The sequence below is a fragment of the Nyctibius grandis genome, chromosome 20, assembly GCF_013368605.1.
Source record: "Nyctibius grandis isolate bNycGra1 chromosome 20, bNycGra1.pri, whole genome shotgun sequence".
NCBI lineage: Eukaryota > Metazoa > Chordata > Aves > Nyctibiiformes > Nyctibiidae > Nyctibius > Nyctibius grandis.
The window spans coordinates 514,581-536,649 of NC_090677.1; the positions used below are offsets into that span (position 1 = coordinate 514,581).

Sequence of the window (22,069 nt, forward strand, 5' to 3'; positions counted from 1 at the left end):
TTACAGCTAAATCAAACCAGATATATCACAACTGATGGAAAGTATTTCCCAAAGGGCTGGACTATTCAAATTGACCTCAAGCAGGAGAAGCATAAAGATATAGGTAGGAGAACAGAAGAATAGAAAATAGCTCACCTTCTTGTCTCTGGTCCTTACTTCTCCATAGAAATCTAGGGCTTCTTGAGCCTTTAAAAACTTGCCTCGATGCAACAAATATGCACATATCATTACACCAGTTCGTCCCTTTCCAGCTTTACAGTGGATTGCTGCAACATGATTGTCATCTTCACTTAGCCATTGGTCAAGATCTTCACAAAAAGGTTTGATAAGCTCTAGCTGTGGTGGGTTATGGTCTTCAAAAGGGTACTGTGCAACTGCAATGAGAAGTAATAATTTATCAAAATCTCAAAAGGAAATTACAGCAAGACAGGTCACCTTTGTGACAAGCGTGCAAAAAATTAACTTTCTAAATAAAATCCCCTGTCTTACTTATAGATATGTATATTTTATTCCAATATTATTCAGCAATGTACTGCATATTATATGCACTGCAGACACTTCTCTAGTAATACACAAGCAAGCATCCTGCTACATGAAGAGACTATTTCACACCGCTACTGCAATGAGTGGCACAGACTCTTACATCACGAATTTTGTGCATTGGCACAAAGAATAACCTTGTGAAAACCCATAACTCTAGCAATAATTAGACTACCTGCTGGGAGAAAACAGGGCCAGACCTCAGTCACTGATCAGACAATAGGAATTTTGCTGAAAAATTCTGAGCACAGTTGGGTCTATGTTGGGAACACACTCTCAGAATTTGCTCAAAGAGGTTTTGAAACAAAAAACTGCAATTTCCATATTAAAAAAATGGTAATTGAAAAAGAAATCTCACATAAGGCACTTGCAATACTTATGGGTTTTAAAGTCAACCCACTGAACAAAGACCTTCTTCTTCTTATATGGATATATACACACACACAAACACTTTTTCTCATCTAGAGATGGAAAGAATTTCAAGCGAGCATGCAGGAAATGAAAGAAAACTCGAGAGCAAAAAATAAGCAATAGTAGAGACAAGTACTGAAACATCTAAGACCTCAGGTAAGATGGACAGGCAATGCCATGCTGACAGGCAGAATTACACAGGGCTGTACTAGTTTCGTCAGAAGAACAGCACTTTATATAAAGTCCACCCCAATTCCTGATCAACAGACTTGGAATCTTATAAATACAACTCTGGTTCACTTAAAAATTCTCAGCTAGAAACACCATTTCCTTTTCTGGTCTAAAAATGAATACATTTCATTTTTTGGCAAGTGTTTGTATTCATTTTGTAAGTACTACTCTCTTGTCACACATGCAAGGCTCCTTTTGATGAATCCCCAAGGACTTAAAGAGCAGAACTGAGGGATGAAGTTATGGAACTGCTGAATTACTGCAGCACAAATCTGAAGCATTTCGGAGGGATCCGCAAGGACATTTTATTCACTTGCAGTACAGTCCACTCACTTCATCTTCCAGAAGACCAAAGAGAGGGAAGCCCCATAAAGTGAATAATCTTTGCTAAAGAAGCAGCAAAGGTTGGCAAACGTGAACACACAGTAATAAATTCTTCCACATGGATGATCCAAAGACTCCCCAAATGATCATTTTATGTGAACTTACAGAGACGTCACTTTTTGAAGCAGATGTAAATGAAAGGAGGATTTTATTTAGAAACGCCTAAGAAGCGAAGCTGTTAGGAGGTGCTGCGAATTTGTCCGTACAACTTTGAGCCTATCTTAACTACATCCAATAATGTTCCCGTGAAAAGGAGAGACAAAGTTGTCCTGAAAGATCCCAAGTAATAACAGCATGCTGAAGATGGTCTCCAAGATTTGGGATCAAAGGCAAACCTTGCGGTATTTTCTTCAAAGATGGAATGAGAAACAGATGAAATGGGTGCCCTGTGATGGTGCAGAGGGATTAAGAATCAGAAAGCAACCTTAGGAAACATTAAGCTGCACAATCTTGAGCAGGTCCTTGAGAAGGTGCAGGTCCTCCATGGATTTTGGTTCCTAACATTGGAGCACACAGCATGGACAATGGTTCTGACTACTCTCTCCAAGCTCCTAGATGTTCCAAGAAAAATCTCATAGCACATAAAGGAGCGGAAAAAAAAAAAAAAGGAAAGCCTGTGGCAAAGCAGAAGGCAATTTCCAGCATGGAAGTGCTTCAGAAAGTGCAAAAACCCTAGACAGAAATCTAGCGTCCAAAGAAGAGGAAGAACTTTCAACACTTGATTTTGAATTTGACGCAAGAGCATCCACGTTGAATAATGAACTACTTATGGTGTTTCATGCTAAGTGTTTCATGTAAGTTCCCTTTTAAATTAATTCACTTCCTCTGCTAAGGGAAGTCCTGAGTCACCAATCTGGCTATCTAAGGTAACCAATTTGGGGATGAAAAGAAAAAAATGCAACATGTAGCTCCCTACAACAGTGCTGCCTTACACAGAGGACCTGTGAAAGGTGCTGTCACAAACAACATTTCGGGCTGGGATTGATAGTGAAGGAATCTGAGCACTCTCATAATAAAGAGGAATAAATTAAAGCAAGTGTATGTTCTGGACACATTAGAAGCACATCCTTTTCGTTTATGCCTTTTCTCCTCTTACCCAAAGTATCGCTCAAGCAGATCTTAAAATACCTTTTTTCTGGCCTGTATGTATTGAGCGAGGTTTCAGGACACTGTCATTCAACAATGTAAGAGCAAATCAGAAGCAAAGATGACTTAAGCATGACAATTTCAGTCCTTCTATATGCAGACACTAAAGCAGCCAATTACATTTTGGTCAGGTTCTAAACACGCTCTTTGCAACTAGGAAGATGGTTTAAAGTAATAATAATAAATAAAAGAGAAGTTGAGCCCTTGCTGTGATGGAGTATTAGCCACTAAGGCCCAAATTTATTCATCTCCTACAATTACATACACACAAGTACTCCTTATCTACCCAGCCACTCTGAAGCATTGCATGAAGAGGAACTACAAGCTCTACTACTGTGAGCAGAGGAACATCTCTGTGCAAAGAATAAAGGTAAATCTGTATTTATTTACTACCTGGGGCATTAACACTGACAAAACAGGTACATCACTTTCTCTCACCAAGGGTCTGATCAAAGTAGCCACTAAAAGTTTCCCCACTGGTTCTGGTAGCTCTGCAAAGTGTCTAAGAGCCAACTCATCTCAAAGAGGCATCCCATGGAATTGAAACTTTTTTTTTTTAAAGCAACTGAAGGTTTGTTCCAGATCTTCAAAAAGTTCTTTTATATGAATAGTGACAGTGGCTTAAAAGTTCTCCATTTTTATTCTAAGTGATGCTTCTGCATAAGAACCACACTTCTCTAAGCTTCACATCTAAATTTTACAGTAAGTTTGCACACTGAATGGAACAGAAACTTCTATATAACCCATTCTGCAAAAATTTTTGCAACAGTAGCCTTTTGATTGCCTTACTAGATCTTGATCGGGTTTACTGTTGGAAACATACTTTTTTGAAAGCATCAAGAATATAGCAAGTTTCTCCAATGACTCAAAGCAATCTGACATCATTCCTCGTGCCCAAATCTCCTCCATTACTATTCATCAGCTCCTCCTTTAGACCTTCATTCAGAAACACTGAAGTTTAAAGAGAAGGACACATGCTAACAACACAAACGTACCTCTGCAGTTAAATTTGGCGGTGTCATAATGTCTTTCAGCACATCTAAAAAAGAAAAATAGACAAAGAGTTCAAGGCAAGTCTCTGAGGTACTCCCAACATCTATCACACCTTGGAACATACAGATCAACATATGGGAAAATCATGTACACCCATCACCTTTATGATTTAAAACTACAGCTAGAGGTTACACACAGAAAAAAACATTTTGTTGCAGATGTATAAAGTTGCTCACTAAAATATCAGTTATTTTACCAAAAAACAATTACTTACCCTATGGTAACTGAACTCCATCAGTACGTTTTAGTCAGTGTGACTCTCAGTGGAGACATTCACACGAGTAACGCAATACGCTATTACTTTTTAACACGGCAGTATTAACAGCCCCAGCTGCTCAAGCAGCTTTATGCTCCCACACAAACACATAAAGAGTAGACAGCTATGACCTTCGCCCAACTGACTCTGAACTCAAAACACATGTCAAGATGCCTCAACGACAACGTGGGTGCTAGGGGTGATGGGGATCACAAGGACATTTCAAGGACCCTCAGCTAGCACAACCTAAGCAAGCATTCTTCCTCCAACTACAAGACCACCACAGGCAATTGAAAGCACCACTGAATATGATAATGGAGATCACTTGTATCAAGCAAGACTGTGATACTGCTTCTCCAACTTGGCATTTGTTCTTGAAATTAGGTGAACTCCAAAAAAAGGAGTCAGCCAGTTTTCCCCTCACAGACCCTGGGAAATGGCATGTTTCTGAAGACTCTGGAGTTGCATCAATGTCTATCTCACCACTCTAAGAGATACACTCTAGCTAGCCAGTAGCGCAGTAAACCACACTTGCAAGATGACTTGCCTAGGGACAAACATCAGTAACCAGATACAGTCCAATCAGTAGGGCTCTAACACAGCCAAAATGTCATGCTGGAAGGGAACAAGCTAGATCAGATGTTGGGGGTAAGGGGAAAGGCGGCAAGAAGTGGATGTTCTCTGTAATTTTACTTGGACTTGGCTCTCTGCAGGCAAAATGACACGCCCCTACGCTATGCAAATGAAAATGCAGTTCAGAAAGGAAAATGAGAACAATCCTGCCTCAAAACAACAGGACTCCAGGTTGAAATACAATGATTAGGAGTCACTTCAGTAGACAAAACACATGTAGATCTTTGGTTCTCATTATAACCTGTGCTCTTCACAGAGTTCAAGTACCCACACCAGTTTCAGGACTGATATGAACTTCTCTTTCCTGAATAGGTATGTTATGACTGCAGCCTTTGGAGCCATATGGAGCTTACTTGACACTTTCAGACACGCAAACTTTTAGGCTCCTACTTGTATGACCGTTGCATGTATCTGGAGTCTCACATGTGCTGCATTGAGCTTTGTCCGTGAGACTTGCACACCAGGGACAGAGGCAGGTCTGCTGGGGTTGCACATGCACTCAGTGCTTCCCTTTCTCTGAATTCCAGAGCCTTCTCGACTCTAGCCTCTGCTGGGGAAAAGTCTGGCAGTTTTTACAGCTCTGATCACATTGCTGAACACGTTCTCTGGGTCAGAAGTGATACAGTGCAGGTTAAGCTGGCAGATGGGACCCAAAAAAACATTATCCGCACTCAAGCCTTTGAGAAGAAAGGTTAGACACAGTATGTACAACCATGATGGAATCATCATGCCTGGAGCAGCCACCAGCCACACTGGGCAAAGCCTGTTACAAGCTAGTCAGCATCTGGGCTTTGGAATTTGAGCCTACTGGGAAGCAAAGTAGTTAACACTTTGGCATCTTATCCAAGAAAGTTTCCTTCTTCCTTTTAGAGAAGCACCCAGTTCAAAGGGGTAGTAAGAGATGAAAGTCTTCAAAACATAAAAAAAAATCCAGATATGGGCAAAAAAGCCTTCAAATTTTGAAGTTTGAGAAAGTATCAAGTAGAATACCACAAGGGATAAAAAATAGTTGTGTTGATACCAAGGATAGAAACTGAGCAGAGAACATAGCCATGTCACTCTTTATGCCCTCTTATGGGAGCTGTACACAACAAATGCAGAGCTCCAGACATGGCTGCACAAAATACACTCCCGTTTCATTACATGAAACACGTGTATCTGCAGCAGAGATCCCATCGACACACACTTTGGGGGCTGCTTCCATTGCTTAGCATTTCAAATCATAGAATCATTTTGGTTGGAAAGGGCCTTTAAGATCATCAAGTCCAACCCCACCACTAACCCATGTCCCTCAGCACCACATCTACATGGCTTTTAAATCCCTCCAGGGATGGGGACTCCACCACTGCCCTGGGCAGCCTGTTCCAGTGCTTGACAACCCTTTCCGTGAAGAAATTGTCCCTGATCTCCAACCTAAACCTCCCCTGGCACAACTTGAGGCCGTTTCCTCTCGTCCTATCGCTTGTTACCTGGGAGAAGAGACCGACCCCACCTCGCTACACCCTCCTTTCAGGCAGTTGTAGAGAGCGATAAGGTCTCCCCTCAGCCTCCTTTTATCCAGGCTAAACACCCCCAGGTCCCTCAGCCGCTCCTCATCACACTTGTGCTCCAGACCCTTCACCAGCTCTGTTGCCCTTCTCTGGACTCGCTCCAGCACCTCAAGGTCTTGCTTGTAGTGAGGGGCCCAGAACTGAACACAGGATTCGAGGTGCGGCCTCACCAGTGCCGAGTACAGGGGGACAATCCCTGCCCTGGTCCTGCTGGCCACACTAGTGCTGGTAAAAGCCAGGATGCTGGTGGCCTTCTTGGCCACCTGGGCACACTGCTGGCTCATATTCAGTCGGCCATCGACCAACACCCCCAGTTCCTTTTCCACAAATGTACACAGAGGTACAGAAAGTGTGCACATAAAATCTACACTGTTCATTACAGCTCCTTCCTTTAACTACCTTGAAGTTAAAAGAAATATACTGGAGAAGATGGAGATTATTACAACAGGGGAGGTAACAATTCAGCAGTATGTGAAGTCACGAGATGAAAGGGGAAGAACACATTAAAATACAGAAGAATACTGAAAAAAACAGCAAAGGGTTAAAGGAACACGAGAAAACCAACCCAAACAAGAAACAAAATGAAACTGATTGCTCAGACATTCACTGGGAAGTTAGAATACAAGATGTGAGGATGAGGCATAACTGACATCATTTAAGCATCAGTTCAGAAAAATCTCTCTAAATGCTTTTAAAAAAAACTGCTCAGTACACACCTTATCATCAACTTCATATATCAGCTACCTTAAGGGAACTCAAACCCCATGACAGCGCTTGAAATAATTCCGAATATAATCACACAACTCCTCTGAACTCCCACCTCCTCCTTTTAAACACAGATAATAGGTTGATTATTTACAGAGGATCAGCTTAACCTAAAGAGAGGCTGTTCTCCGAAATACCCGAAGGCTGCAATTTCTTCCCATCTCATGATCAAACAACGCAACGATTCACCTAATGGCATTTATGCACTTAACATGTGCATAAATTTTGCCCGCATAAAGACATAACCTGGCCTCTCTAGCCAGAGATACCCAGTTTAAAAGCTGTGCAGGAATCACTTCAATCTTCATTTGCAGCTGACCCATGTTTTGGGGAGGAAGAAAACCTTTAAAAGGACGTTTTCTCCTGCAAAAGTTTTCACCTGAGGGCGAATGTAGTCATTTTAGGAAGTTTCACTTGCGATTGTTTTGAAGTGAGCAACAAGGAAAATCGATGGGGGGTTCTTGCACCGAAAACTGCAAAGTTAAAATTTGTCTATGAAGAACTTGAAGACAAAAACCTTTGGCACACCTGGACAAGTTCTTTCCACAGCTGAAAACACACGTATCAGCAACGTAAATGTCAAAAGCGTTTGTCTCATCACAGCTCTTCTCACTTAAAAACTTTAAAGTTGTTCCTGTGCAGGTTGGGGGATTGTTTTTTGCTTTTTTTTTCTGAAGTAAAAGGAGGTTGCTAGCGTAAAGTGGAAACTTTCCAAGCACCACCTTCCTGAGGAGTTACTTGCTAAGATGCACAGAAGTCTTACTAAACTCTCACTTTCTGACCAAGCCTAGAAGTTTACATACAGCAGCTTGTTGTTTTTACCTGTCGCCTCTCAAGCCAATTCAAAACAACCAGCTCAGTACCAGGCAGCTCAGCAAACCCTGATCTCGTAAGTGATACCAGAGCCACACTCACACAAGCTGACAGCTGAACTCAGCCCAAAGAAGCGGGAGGAAATTAAGTTCGATCTGTCCTCTTCTGTTTTGCTCCTCAAACCAAGCAGAAGCTATCAGGAGGCTTCTGGGGGGTCTAATAAAGCCACAGTAGTTAGATTTTTACACGATACAGATCTCTAGTGCTGAGCTCCAGAAGACTTCAAAGGAAGTTATCTAGAAAGTTACCTCTTTAGAGAGCTGCACCTACATGCAGAAGGAGCTATCAGCTATTCTAGGAAGCACTGTCCTTTCCACCCACAAGTGCCACCAAGACAGCATTTATTAAAAGGCCAACATTCTGGACAGCTTCTACGCTGGAGAAAATAATTTTCTTACTAAACTGTATGATAGGTGTCAAATTAGTTTATTTTAATGCATATTTTGTTTACGTATCTTTGTCTCTCCCATCCTACCCCAGGCTTTACAGACACCTTCAATAACCAATTTCTCAGCTTCTAGTATCACTGCAGTCCAACATCAGGAAACAGAGTGGCTTGATGCATAATCCTTTAACTAATTTAGAGGCATATTTAAATACTTATTTTTAATGACTGGCAGATTACAACGTAATGCATTGCCTGGATTTCCATACTACAGTCATTCTTTCATTAATTGCAAATATTTAAAACACACTCATTTAAAAAAAATAAAGCCTTAACAGCTCAGAGAATCAATAACTCTTCAACTTAGATTTCTGGGAAAAAATGAGGAATAGGAAAACCATGACCTACTTTTCAACATCAAGTGACATCACCAAATCATTTCTATAAATGAAATTAGCCTAAGCTAACATATAAAGATGATCAAGGATCAACAACAAAAAATCCCTTCTGTTACAAGAACAGCTTTCTGCATAACTACATTTTCAGAGGAAAACATTACACTTACAAAAGTGAGAAGCCAATTGTTGCGATAACTTTTTTAAGTAATAAACAGGGACAGTCAAGAAGAGTGAGTAAGCAAACAGAGCCTGGGTACCAATACAGTTCAATCAAAAAAAATTTAAAAAAAATAGGAAAAACCCAGGAAAATATTCGTTTGGCAATTTCTTCACTGCAGACATTAATACATTAACAGAAAGCCTGCTGTGAATTACTTTTCACTTTTTAATCACATGGTACAAGCTCCAGATGGGCTAGATGCCAAGTCATTTAAAAGCGTTCAAGTAATATGAATACACACCAGCATTTCATTTAACCTCACTCAGCTCCACTAAACGAAGTAACAGTGCTCTCAATCAGGCTTAATTGTTTTAAGAAATGTGCAAAACATCTCCAGCTCTGCTTCAGTACAGCAACAAGCCACTTTCACTCCTAAGCTATTTTTAGAACTCATTACTTTGGAAAATACATCTATAAGAGCATACTTACAGATTGTATATCTTGTAATGGTTTTTATGCTTTGAATCCAAAAACCTTAAGCAGGAAAGAAAAAAACAAAGAGGCATGTATTAATATACATTGCAATAATGTTGACCTTAATTTGCAGCATCATTAAAGCCCCATCCAGCCTGTGCAGTTCTGCATTCCAAGTCCCAGCTGGCCCCGCAGTGCCTCAAATCGAGGAGGCAGCATGTCGCAAACCTCACTCCTACAAACAATCCAGTAGGATGAATAAGAGCACTTACGCAACCGAGGAGACCGAGATCTGGCCTGCAGCTGAAATATTTATTGTACGGACCAATTTGTGCTGATTTCTAAGATACCTGCGCATCAATACATTAAGCTGAGGGAGGGTTGTTTATTTTTAAAGCAGAAAGCATTGATTATACAAGGTATCCGAAAACACTTATTTCCAATTTAATCATCTAGGCAAAATATTTGCCACGGTGGTATTTCCAATGGAAAAAAAAGCAGTTAAAATAACTTCTGCGTTCCAGTTACAACAGCTAGAATAATTTATTTTAATACCAGCTTTTTCAAATGGCCATTATTTGCCACTGAAGCCTGAGGACAGTGCCCCATGATATTCTGGGTTCAGAAAGGATGAGGAAGACCACTATATTTTTTCACACTCATTTTCATTCTGGCTTTGTTAACAAAAACTTCCCATACGAGCCTCGGAGAGCCAAACTGCAAACATGATTCATCAAAATTGCCGTGATTATATATGATGTGTCACCTGGCAATGTTCAAGAAGAAATAACATACAAATGTTTACACTTAACATCATCAACAGTGTGTATCTGCACATCAGCCAGAAGGAATTTAATTAGCCATGACAGAACATGCTGTTCAAATTGAAAAGAAACACTAGCTGCTAAAATCCTGGAAAGCTCAAGCAAAAACAAGCTCTGGTTATCAGTCATAATATTCCCGAAGAACCTAGAAGAACTCTGTGGTTAAACCGATGCGTTAAAATAAGAACAGATGTGAACGCTCCTCGTGCGGCGTTGAGTACGAGATTCCAATTTCATCGGCAAAAATATTTCGTTGACTCCCACGGGTGCCCCCGTTGGCAGACTTGGAGAGATGAAGGAAGATGGTGGACATGGCGATTTGTTTCGGGAGATGTTCCCGCTTGTTTAAAACACACCGGAGAGCAAGGAGAGCTGACTCCGCTTCTGCCAGTAATGTCCACAAAGCTGGGTTTAAGCTTTCACGCAAGTATTTTTCTAAGGATAAAATTCCATCCAAAACCTCTCAAAGCTTCAGTCACAGGAGACAGCCAGCAGTCCAGGTCGTCCTTCTCATACAGTATTAGCATTAAATTTGTCAGGATAAAGACCAGAAAAAGCCCACTGGTGTATCCTGGCTCAATACCAAGTGCTTCGGAGCACAAACACATGGAATTTCTGCATAAAAAGCTCTTGGAAAAAAAATTCACAGTAAAAAGACGACAGGAACAGACGAGGACCTGCTGACTGCAACATGCAGAACGCTGCACGATCACGTTTTATGCATTATTCTCCTTTAAAAATAGGGTGCAACAAACATAACACTGCTTTAGCATCCAGTGTCCTACAGCCACTTAATTTACATCTCTCCGTATCTTAATCTGGCTGATTACACTTTTCGGTGGTCACTGCTCCTGTTGATCAAAGTGTTTATGGACAACTTAGTAATTCACAGAATCAGTCAGGTTGGAAGAGCCCTCTGGGATCATCGAGTCCAACCATTGCCCTGACACCACCATGGCAACTAGACCATGGCACTAAGTGCCATGTCCAGGCTTTTCTTAAACCCCTCCAGAGACGGGGACTCCACCACCTCCCTGGGCAGCCCCTTCCAATGGCTAATAACCCTTGCTCAGAAGAAATGCTTCCTAATGTCCAACCTGAACCTCCCCTGGCAAAGCTTGAGGCTGTGTCCTCTTGTCCTATCGCTGGTTGCCTAGGAGAAGAGGCCAACTCCCACTTCACTACAACCCCCCTTCAGGTAGTTGTAGACTGCACTAAGGTCACCTTGGAGCCTCTTCTCCAGGCTAAACACCCCCAGCTCCCTCAGCCGTTCCTCGGAGGTCAGACCCTCCAGACCCTTCACCAGCTTGGTCGCCCTCCTCTGCACTCGCTCCAACACCTCAACATCTCTCTTGAAGTGTGGGGCCCAGAACTGGACACAGGATTCAAGGTGCGGCCTCACCAGTGCCGAGTACAGAGTAATTATATAGTCATTCCCTTTCAAAAGTCTAATTTACACATATCTACATGCTTAACCAATAAAATACATTTTCCTTCCTACAGAAGCAACTGAAACCGATGCTGTGAATGGAACAGGGCCTTCAAAGACTACTGCCTGTTAATATTTATTTGGATTATTCCCATGGCATTTATTCCAAGTCCAACCATTGCCCCTATCCTACAATTTCCAAAGGTGGAGTCCATCAGGGACCACGTATTTCCCACAGCAGATGCGATGCCCACATTAACTTAATAAAAAGGTGGCTCTGACTGCAGGCAAATAAAGATGGGTAGATAGTTTGCGTTTGTGGGACACCCCTTAACTGTCCCAAAAAGACAGCAAAAGCTTTTTCTGGTGTGCAACGATATGATTAGAAAACACAACTTCACACCTCTGTTAATAATTCTAGCAGAGACAGACACTCTGCAAGAGTATTTACAGATTGCTATGCTGAACCTCACTGATGGGACCAGCTCTGGAAAAATGACTTCTCCTCGCTACAAGGTCGCTTCTGCAAGCCTGGTCCAATCCAGTGTAGCCAGCCGGTCTAGGGAAGTGATCGTCCCTCTGTACTCGGCACTGGTGAGGCCGCACCTTGAATCCTGTGTCCAGTTCTGGGCCCCGCACTTCAAGAAAGATGTTGAGGTGTTGGAGCGAGTCCAGAGGAGGGCGACCAAGCTGGTGGAGGGTCTGACCTCCGAGGAACAGTTGAGGGAGCTGGGGTTGTTTAGCCTGGAGAAGAGGAGGCTCAGAGGTGACCTTAGTGCAGTCTACAACTACCTGAAGGGAGGTTGTAGTGAAGTGGGAGTCGGCCTCTTCTCCCAGACAACTAGTGATAGGACAAGAGGACACAGCCTCAAGCTTTGCCAGGGGAGGTTCAGGTTGGACATTAGGAAGCATTTCTTCTCAGCAAGGGTCATTAGCCATTGGAAGGGGCTGCCCAGGGAGGTGGTGGAGTCACCATCTCTGGAGGTCTTTAAGAAAAGACTGGACATGGCACTTAGTGCCATGGTCTAGTTGACAGGGTGGTGTCAGGGCAACAGTTGGACTCGATGATCCCAGAGGGCTCTTCCAACCTGGTTGATTCTGTGATTCTGTAATCCAGCCTCTGACATTTGCAGTACTATTCGTGGATAGCGAGCTTTGTCACAACGGTTAAACATGCAAAAACGAAACCCCCTCGAACTCATCTGAAGCTAGACTGCAGCTGTGCAGGGAAGTCGCTGACTCCAGACAAGTGATTCTCAGTTGAGGGTTTACAATTCCTCCCAGTGTGGGAACCGAGGAGCTGTCTCGACTCATTTCTGTACAAACCTGGCTGCAAACGATTACCGGTGAAATTCAAGCGGCGCTAATTCTGCCTGCCAATGATAATGAGAAACTTTCTGTGGCATCTCAAACGTGGGAGCAGCACCTTCTTGCCCAGATACACCTACTCCTAACTTCACTGCATAACCATGCCCAGACATCAAGTCTCTTGGAGAGCTGCTGAACTTAGAACTCAAATGCCCAAGATCTCAAAAGCATCACGCACGACTTAAAGAATATCAGAACAAAGAATCCTAAAAACACTGACATTTGGCAGCTTCTGCCAAGTATTTAGTTTTTAATGCAACCTCTCACACTACATTCTCCAGGGAGGGTGTTGACTAAACAAATTACAACACTCCTAAAACACTAGGTACACCTTCCACAGTTGTATAGAACCATAGAATGGTTTGGGTTGGAAGGGACCTTAAAGACCATCTAGTTCCAACCCCCCTACCACGGGCAGGGACATCTTCCACCAGACCAGGTTTCTCCAAGCCCCATCCAACCTGGCCTTGAACACTGCCAGGGAGGGGGCAGCCACAGCTGCTCTGGGCAACCTGGGCCAGGGTCTCACCACCTGCACAGCAAAGAATTTCCTCCTCATATCTCATCTAAATCTCCCCTCTTTCAGTTTAAAACCGTTCCCCCTCGTCCTGTCACTCCATGCCCTTGTAAAAAGTCCCTCTCCAGCTTTCCTGTAGCCCCTTCAGGCACTGGAAGGTGCTAGAAGGTCTCCCTGGAGCCTTCTCTTCTCCAGGCTGAACAGCCCCAGCTCTCTCAGCCTGTCTCCAGAGCAGAGGGGCTCCAGCCCTCTGAGCATCTTCGTGGCCTCCTCTGGACTCGCTCCAACAGCTCCATGTCCTTCTTCTGTTGGGGGCCCCAGAGCTGGACGCAGCACTGCAGGGGGGGGTCTCACGAGAGCGGAGCAGAGGGGCAGAATCCCCTCCCTCGCCCTGCTGGCCACGCTGCTGGGGATGCAGCCCAGGACACGGTTGGCTTTCTGGGCTGCAAGCACACACTGCCGGCTCATGGTGAGCTTCTCGTCAACCATCACCCCCAAGTCCTTCTCCTCAGGGCTGCTCTCAATCCATTCTCTGCCAAGCCTGTGTGTTTGTGCTTGGGATTGCCCTGACCCACGTGCAGGACCTTGCACTTGGCCTTGCTGAACTTCACGCGGTTTTCACAGGCCCAGCTCTCAAGCCTGTCCAGGTCCCTCTGGATGGCATCCCTTCCCTAGTATGCAGCAGCTCAGAGTGGATAACTTTATTTGGTGTTAAAAATGACAACCTCTAGGGTTTTTTACAAAATGTGCTACAAAGCATGAGTAATAACAAATTTTAGCTGATTTTTCTTCTCATCCACAGTTATTGAACAGAGCCAGATGTAAAAGCCTTTATCTAAAGTCACCTCTATTTACTACTTTAAATCAAAATTAACTTATCGAGTACTTCATTTATCGATTGAAGAAAGGGTATGGGTAAACATATTCTGAAATGCCACCAACTATCTAAGGAAACTCTCAATGGCATGGACTGACATCTTTCTAAAAGCAAAGAACCTCCTTTTACTCCAACACAATTTACTGAAGCCAGTTTTTCACACTAAAAAGCAGATTACATGCATCTGAGATCAACCCCGCGCAGCAGCCTGGCCTAAAATTGTTGAAAATACCATTTTCATCATTTCCAGCGTTTTTCAGGAAAGCTAATAAGACAACATCTATGAGATGTAAAAATCTTGCCATTTCTACGAGTCAGAACACAGAACATAAATGAGCGAAAAAAAAGGATACTTAACATTTACAAGAATAAGTTAAGGAAAAGAAAAATAAAGCCTTACCTTACTACATCATCAATGTTGTTCCGATATACTCCTTCAAGCCTTTCCGCAGGAAAACCCATAGCAATTATGTTTGGATAAATATCTGAATATGCAAGTTATGGAAACATTGGTAAAGCACGTGAAGTTTCTACAATAGCATTCAATGGACATTAATCAAATGTTTAACGGTATCAAAGTCAGAACAACAACTCCAACCAACTCCCATATGCAAAGGAATTCAGCTTTAGATATGCAGTAACAAAGGATCTTTTCCAAAAAAAAGCTCAGCAAAAGGTTGAGGGGGGGAAAAAATCAGGAGGGAAACTGTTGAAAACAGTACTTTGACCACAGCCACTACAACAGAAATCTCCTTGCGTCTCAAACAGATAAGTTATTAGAAGTTTATGCTACTGGGCAGCTGACGGTTAACATTCATTAGGAAGACAATCCACCAAGAGTCAAGTAACCTACTTCATCACACATCATCTCACTAGAATCACACAGGTGCTACATACTGGTCTTTCTCTACGGTTTGAGTGACATATTAAATCCAATGGGAAACTATTAAAATAGTCTCGCGTGACTAAATTGCAAGATGTTCCGAATTAAAACCCGTGCTCAAGTCCCCAGCGATCCCAAAATAGGTATACCACAAAATACAGCAAAACAAAGAAAAAAAGGGCATTTCAGGCATGCAAGCCCTAGCTAGACTACATAAACACTGATTTTTTTATCACTTTCTATGATTTCTACAGAACAGCCCACTACAGCAGCTGCTAAGGTAGCTCTGAATGACTAAATGCAAGATACTGCAACAGATGAGAATGTGCAGATCTGAAAAGGATTAGATATCTTGTTTATTAAAAAAAAAAAAAAACAATTCCCCACTTCTGGAAAAATATTCTCGTTTCTTATTCTGAACTACCTGTAATTCACTTGCCAAAAGCAACCTGAGATAAAGAACCTAGGAAAAGTATCTCTTAGCAGAAACAAGTTAGCACTAAGGAAAAAAGGCCAAATAAGAAAATTTTAAGTGTACAGCTAGAGCCGATGCAGGAAAGAATTCACAAGAAATTGCTAGAAAATTACTGGTGTTTGTTTTCCCGTTGGTATAATGATATATGGATTTTATTTTTTTTTTAATAGAACTCAAGAAAGGACTCTCAAGTTTTAAACGTTATTAGAAGTGGCCATGTAGTGAAGAAGCTTCGCTGAAAGGCGAAACAGAAATGAAAGTAGCAGCTCGAAAACAGACCGTACCCTACCGCATTAACATACTCCTCCTCAAACTAATTTTAGAAGGAGTAAGAACAAAGCACGATATGTTTGAAGTTGGCCCTGCTTTAAAGAAGGGGGCTAAAACGGGTGATTTCCAGAGGTCCCTTGCACCTAAATTATCCCACAATTCTAAGAATCGTTTTTATTTTTATCATTAAAACACAACAAAGCTCCAAAGAGTAATCATCAGAACGGAAGACACTGCAGCAGCTTCCAAGGTATTAAAATTCCAGTTACTTGTACACAAAAAGCCCAAAGTAGGATACAAACTACTTTACTCCGTCCTTGCAGAACTCCTACAAGCCTACGTACTCGGAGGGAAGCAGCACGGCCCAAGTTCTGCCTTTACACAGTTAACTCGAAGACTTAAGAAAAACATTAAGAACTGAATACACGGAAATAATGTTTTCTACTCTCAAAAAAAGAATTGGCATTTACTATGTTGTAATCCAAGTATTAATAGACATTGGTCTGCTCGCACTATTCAAAGGATGATTTATGCAGACAATGAGAAAAATAGAAAAGCTTTTGAGAAATCCAAATAAATATCTGTAGCTGCTTTAAACACAGACACTGAAAGGGGTTCACGTCTGGTTTCTGTACTTGCCCAAACCCTAAAAAAAAGCTTATCTTGAAAAAAACAGTAAGTTGCTTAACTTTCAGCGCTTGTGATAACTTCAGATACTATCAAATCACATAAATCTGAAACTTTGAACTTCACTCTGAACGTATTTTACTCCGCAAGCAGTCCGCACCTCTTTGTTAAATTAACAAATGTAATTAGCAATGTGTTTACTATTTTATCAGTCACTACTTGCCATAAGCAGAAGAAACTCGTTATAAATCACGCTCACCCGCTCTATGCCTACTAACAGTGAATTACCTGACTTTCAGCTATCGTACCCCATCACTCCCTCCTCATTCCTGATTTCATCCTGATTTCTACCTCCTCCCAGTTCCAGCATTTATACCCAGAAGCACCTCCTTGTGCGTCCTGCTCTGAGCAGCAGGGCTATATAAATTACCACAGCAAAATAATGCAGTATATTAGCCTGCTTTCCACAGCACCCCTCCGTAGAAGACAGGCATTCACGCTAGCAACAGCGGGAAAATAAATTCATTTTGACAGACCGCATCAAAACAAAACTCAGTTTCAACTATAGCATCACCCATGAGACAGATGCCCAAACTTCACCAAATTACCATGGAACTTGCTCAAATTTCTATTCGCAATTGTGAGCTTTACCACACATTTTTTCCACGCGTTTCAGCCTGAAGTTTATGTTCAGATGCTTTTCTTCTGCTGTTGGCTTTTCCCCTCCGAGACGCTAAGAAACAAGATACTTTCCAGGATTCCCAGCTGGTGCAAGATGGAAGCGAAGCAGACAGACACCCCAAGCAAAGGGAACAGAACATCTTAACAGCAGCGTTTCCAGTTCGCAGGCTCCCAGACTTGTCCAAAGCCTCAAAACACGCAGGCAGAGAGAGATAAAAAGTTCCAAAATAGCCGGGACGGTCTCACGCTTTTGGAAAGCGCGATCCCCTTCTGGCTCCCACACCAAGGGCGATGCACGAGCGGTACCCGCACAGCTCACATGCATTTCTGCTTGTGAATTCACAGCAATTCACAGCAATTTCACAGCAGCAAGGCAGCAGAATTGGATGCTCAAGCTTAACCGTGCATCGTTACAGATGCATTTTTAAACCCAGAGCTGGTAGTGCAAAAGGTGTTCCATAATATGCCAGTAAGCAAAGAAAATGGGAAAAAGACTTCAAATGGGGACGGGGGAAGAGTACGAATCAATTTACTGATGCTGATTCAATGAAAGTGTTGTATGCTCTGGGGTTTTGCAACCTGAGAGCACAAACACTGAAGTGTTGCTGAAAAACAAATATCCAACAGCGAGCCTGGCAGAAGGGGCTGTTTTTAGAAAAAAAAAAATGATCGTTTTTTAAACAGGCAAGCCAATTTCTCCCTCAGCTAAATATAAGCGTCCTTAAGTACCTTCCTTATTATCTCAAAGCATTAGACTGGAATGCAATTCACACGCCGCTGCTGACTCACTCTTCTGTCTGCAGCAGCTCTGGCGTTAAAGGACACCGGCCGCGGCGAGCGAACGACACCCTTCCACAGCCCGCGCGCGAGGCTGCGGGCTTCGCAAGCCAGCGACGACTATGACAAACGCATTCGTGTTGCTGGCGAGGACCATTTTATCTCTATAATACACGCGTCCCACAAGCAGGCTGAGGAAGCACGTTGCTTTGAGACTCTTGCGTTGGTTCGAGCAGCTGAAGAACGCCTTTTGCTTTAAGGAGCAACGTAAGATGGAAGAACGGAGTGGAAGCGCTGGGGCTGTTCGCACAGATGATCTAAATCTTTGTGCAGAAATAGCAGTTTCATCACTTAATGGAAAAAACTGCCATAAAAACCAAGCTCTTCCACCCTTTCCTCTCCTGCGAAAAGATGCGCCGAGACCTGCAGCAAGTGAAGGGGATGGTTGTTACTGCATCGGTTTTTCCTGATGCTGGGGAACGGAGGAGTCGTGCTCAGGGACAGCCGACGATCGCTGCACGGAAGGGTACGGAGCCGAGCCAGTTACGGGAGCAACCTCCACTGAGCATCGTCGTCAGCAAGTGCTCCTATCACAGCCACGCTCAACAGTTCAGACACGGCTGTTCACACCTCAGTTAATTTAACATTGATTTCCAAAGCTGAAATTTAAGATATTCGCTACCAAGACGAGGTTTCTTACAACGGAGCCTGGAAGCTGGGCTTACATTCAAAGCAAGAATTCTGAGTCATCATGAAATTGGTAACGATACTAATAATTTTAGAAATTTGGAAGAACTGACGATTTAAAACATGCAACAAGTTCATTATCAATTCCAAGCTTTTTTTTGGGGGGAGGGGGGCAAATGAAAATGGAAAAAGCCTCAGCCATTTATTGAGGCAGTTCTATAACACATGCAAAACATAATTAACCAAACTGTCGTAACTACCAAAATCTGAAATGGGCTTTCTAAAAAACATAAAATAAACCCTGTCACATTTTGCCAAAGTAGCTCTTTCCTAAGAAACCCATTCCCAGAAATGGTTTCAACAGTTTTTAAAGCACTCATTCCTTTCTCAATCACAAAAACGTGGAGGCTGGGATTTTAGTTAGCGATCATAACAAAAAAATACATGAGTGTTTTGCTTTTGCGTATCACGAGTCTAAAATGCCATCCTCTACTCAAGTTCATACTTCTTACTAACTACAAAACTTCAGCTTTCAAATGAACGACGACAACACTACACTATACTCACAGAACCTTAAAATAAAAGCACCCAATAATTTGCTAAGTTACAGAATCACAGAATCAACCAGGTTGGAAGAGCCCTCAGGGATCATTGAGTCCAACCATTGCCCTGACACCACCATGTCAACTAGACCAGGGCACTAAGTGCCATGTCCAGTCTTTTCTTAAACCCCTCCAGAGATGGTGACTCCACCACCTCCCTGGGCAGCCCCTTCCAATGGCTAATAACCCTTTCTGAAAAGAAATTCTTCCTAATGTCCAACCTGAACCTCCCACTTCAGAAACACCTTTGCTCTAATGCTGTTCGTAGATTTAACAAAACACTGCTCCTAAAGCCTGAAATCATTCCCACATGCTGAAGATGATAGTCTTTCCAGTTGCTGCGAAAAATCCTGTAGCATTATGCAAATCAGCAGTTATAATCACTTTCAAAAATAGCTGTCTATACACTCACATTATGCCAAGAGCAAATTAAAGAATATGCAGTATACACTTTAAATGCTACATACATATAGATATAAAAGCAAATTACTCGTGTTGGTCCTATAACCGATTCTGCTCACAAATTCAGCCTTCTTCCTCGTAATGGAAGGTGGCCAAAAAAGCATACCGAAATATTTACCAACTCTTAAGTTCTTAAACAGCCACAAGAAAAGTTGCAAAAACAGACAGCTATAGCCTTTCCTGCAATGATAAACATCCTCAATTAATATCTACAACGTGAGTCATTAGAATTTCTAAGTGATTTTATCAAGTCCTATTTCAAAGTATTTAATCCCTTATCCTCGCTCCGCTCATGAAGGCAGCTATAACAGAAAAAAACAGAAAGCAAATGACCTAATCCTCCTCTTTTCTAAGCATGCTAGAGCATGCAGTGCTTGAGAATTTACACATAGCTTTACTTTGTAAACCCAACACTGACGACAGATTTTTTAAATCAAAATGCAAATAAAAAACGACTTGAAAACTATTAGCCCTTTACAATCAGGAAGACCTACCAGGCATTAGACTTCATCTTACTTTGAAAAGGAAATTTAAAACAAGCTGAGTGCTCCTGAAGCTGTGAATGATGGTGGCTGTTCCAAGTCATGCTCGGGAGCTAAAAATTTACTGCAAAACCTGACACCTGCAAATAAAAGGACAACAGTCCATTCTTCCCAACCCTCAGTTTCCAAATATGAATCTTATTTAACAAAGAACAGATTTAAATTGGTGAATCGATGGCCTGAAAAAAGCTTCACAACTGCCAGGAATGCAAATTTTCCCTTCCAGTTGATGCAAGCAAGGCATGTACTTGCTTTAATCCGCTCCTCATTTGCGCGCAAGCTGCTGTCAGTTCTGCTCCACCGTGCATCGCCCGTCACCCTCCCGGCTGCGGAGAGCCACGGCGCAAAGGAAACCAGCCTCCAGCACGGGGTGGCCAAGCTGTCAACTGCTCAGTCCCGTTTGATAGCGACGCCGAAGAGCAGAGGAACAACGTGACTCTGAAGTCGCTGAAAGTTGCTTTGTTGTCTCAATTTGTCTGCGATTTTCAGGAACTCTGACTTCGGGAACCGCGCAACGTGGTCTAGCGGCGCATCTGGCCCTACCAGCTACGAAATATTAGCGTGCTAACCTCGAGCCTTTTAACTCCACCTTAAACAAGTCCATATAGCAACGGCAGGAAAAAAAAAAAAAAAAGAACTGTTCTTGCTGTTCCAACAGCTTGACAGCCTGAAGCTACAAGGGGAGTGTTACAAGAAGTGTCCACACTCCATCCTCGAACAGATTTAAGAGTCCTGACAAATGGCCAAGCTCTTATTAGTGCCATTTTCTTGACAGCATCCCTACAAATAAAGACAGACATAGGAAAATCTACCCAGCCAAATCCAGAAAAGTTTCCTAGCGTATATACTGTTCAGCCTGTACACATGCATACCTTTTTTTTAATAGGCAGCATTTCCATTAGTCAGTATGAAATGCAAAATAAATTTACTATTTTTCTCTGAGTCTGGATAATCAGGAAGTATAGAGGAAATGAACAGGAAGAAAGTTCTTCAGAGCAAAGGAGGATTCCTTGTAGCCAGCCAGCTGCACTTGCCAACTCTACCATCTGTGCCTTAAAGAACAAGAAAAGAGACCAACTCAGATGTGGCTGAGAAACATTTTATGATTTAGAAGAAATGCATTTAACTCCTTAATGCTCAATATTTCAACTACAACCCTTTCTTTCTTCTTTTTTTTTAAAAAATTTTTTAATCTTTCAGCTTGTAATTTAAATGAAGCAACCTAGACAAGAAACAACAAAACTGCAGCTCCTTCGTATCTGGGAGGCCAACCTGTCCAGATGAGGTCATGGGGCTGACAACAGGTCTGGAGGGGAACTCAAATTCCCGCAGCGTGAAGTAAATCAGAAGATGCTTGAAGATGATACTGCCAGGTTGTCTCGGGAACCAGTTACGTCCTCAACTCACTTCCATCCCATAGCAGGGCTTTTGGACCTGCTTATTGGATTGCATTTGGGAAGTATTCCCAGAGCAAGTGTCTCTCCCTTCATCTGCGAGGTGTATGAAATGTGTCCTGGAGCTCTCAGCCATATGGAGGCTTTGCTGAACAGCTAATAGGGTCAAGAAGATTGGAAAAGACCCACACATAATCTACATAATAAGCAGGCACCATTTTTTTTTTGCAAAGCACGGCATCAACCTCATAAACCTCTCAGCATAAATACAAAAAATGGTAACAGAGAAGCATGAAAGATGATGTCTACTCTACAGAAGAGCTTGTTCTGACAAAGGCTGAGAAAAAGATGCCTTAAACTTTCCATTTCAACGTGATTTGGAATCACAAATAAAG

The 22,069-nt window shown here is 42.4% G+C and overlaps 1 protein-coding gene across 1 annotated transcript in view; it reads right to left on the reverse strand.

The window, feature by feature from the left end:
- PTEN (phosphatase and tensin homolog) overlaps positions 1-22,069 on the reverse strand; it is a 52,324-nt gene that overhangs the window by 21,241 nt on the left and 9,014 nt on the right. The window contains exons 2-5 of the mRNA XM_068416668.1: positions 14,675-14,759; positions 9,275-9,319; positions 3,708-3,751; positions 136-374 (exon numbers count right to left, since the gene is read on the reverse strand). Of these exons, the coding sequence (XP_068272769.1) occupies positions 136-374; positions 3,708-3,751; positions 9,275-9,319; positions 14,675-14,759 (413 nt within the window). The remainder of the gene's footprint in view (positions 1-135; positions 375-3,707; positions 3,752-9,274; positions 9,320-14,674; positions 14,760-22,069) is intronic.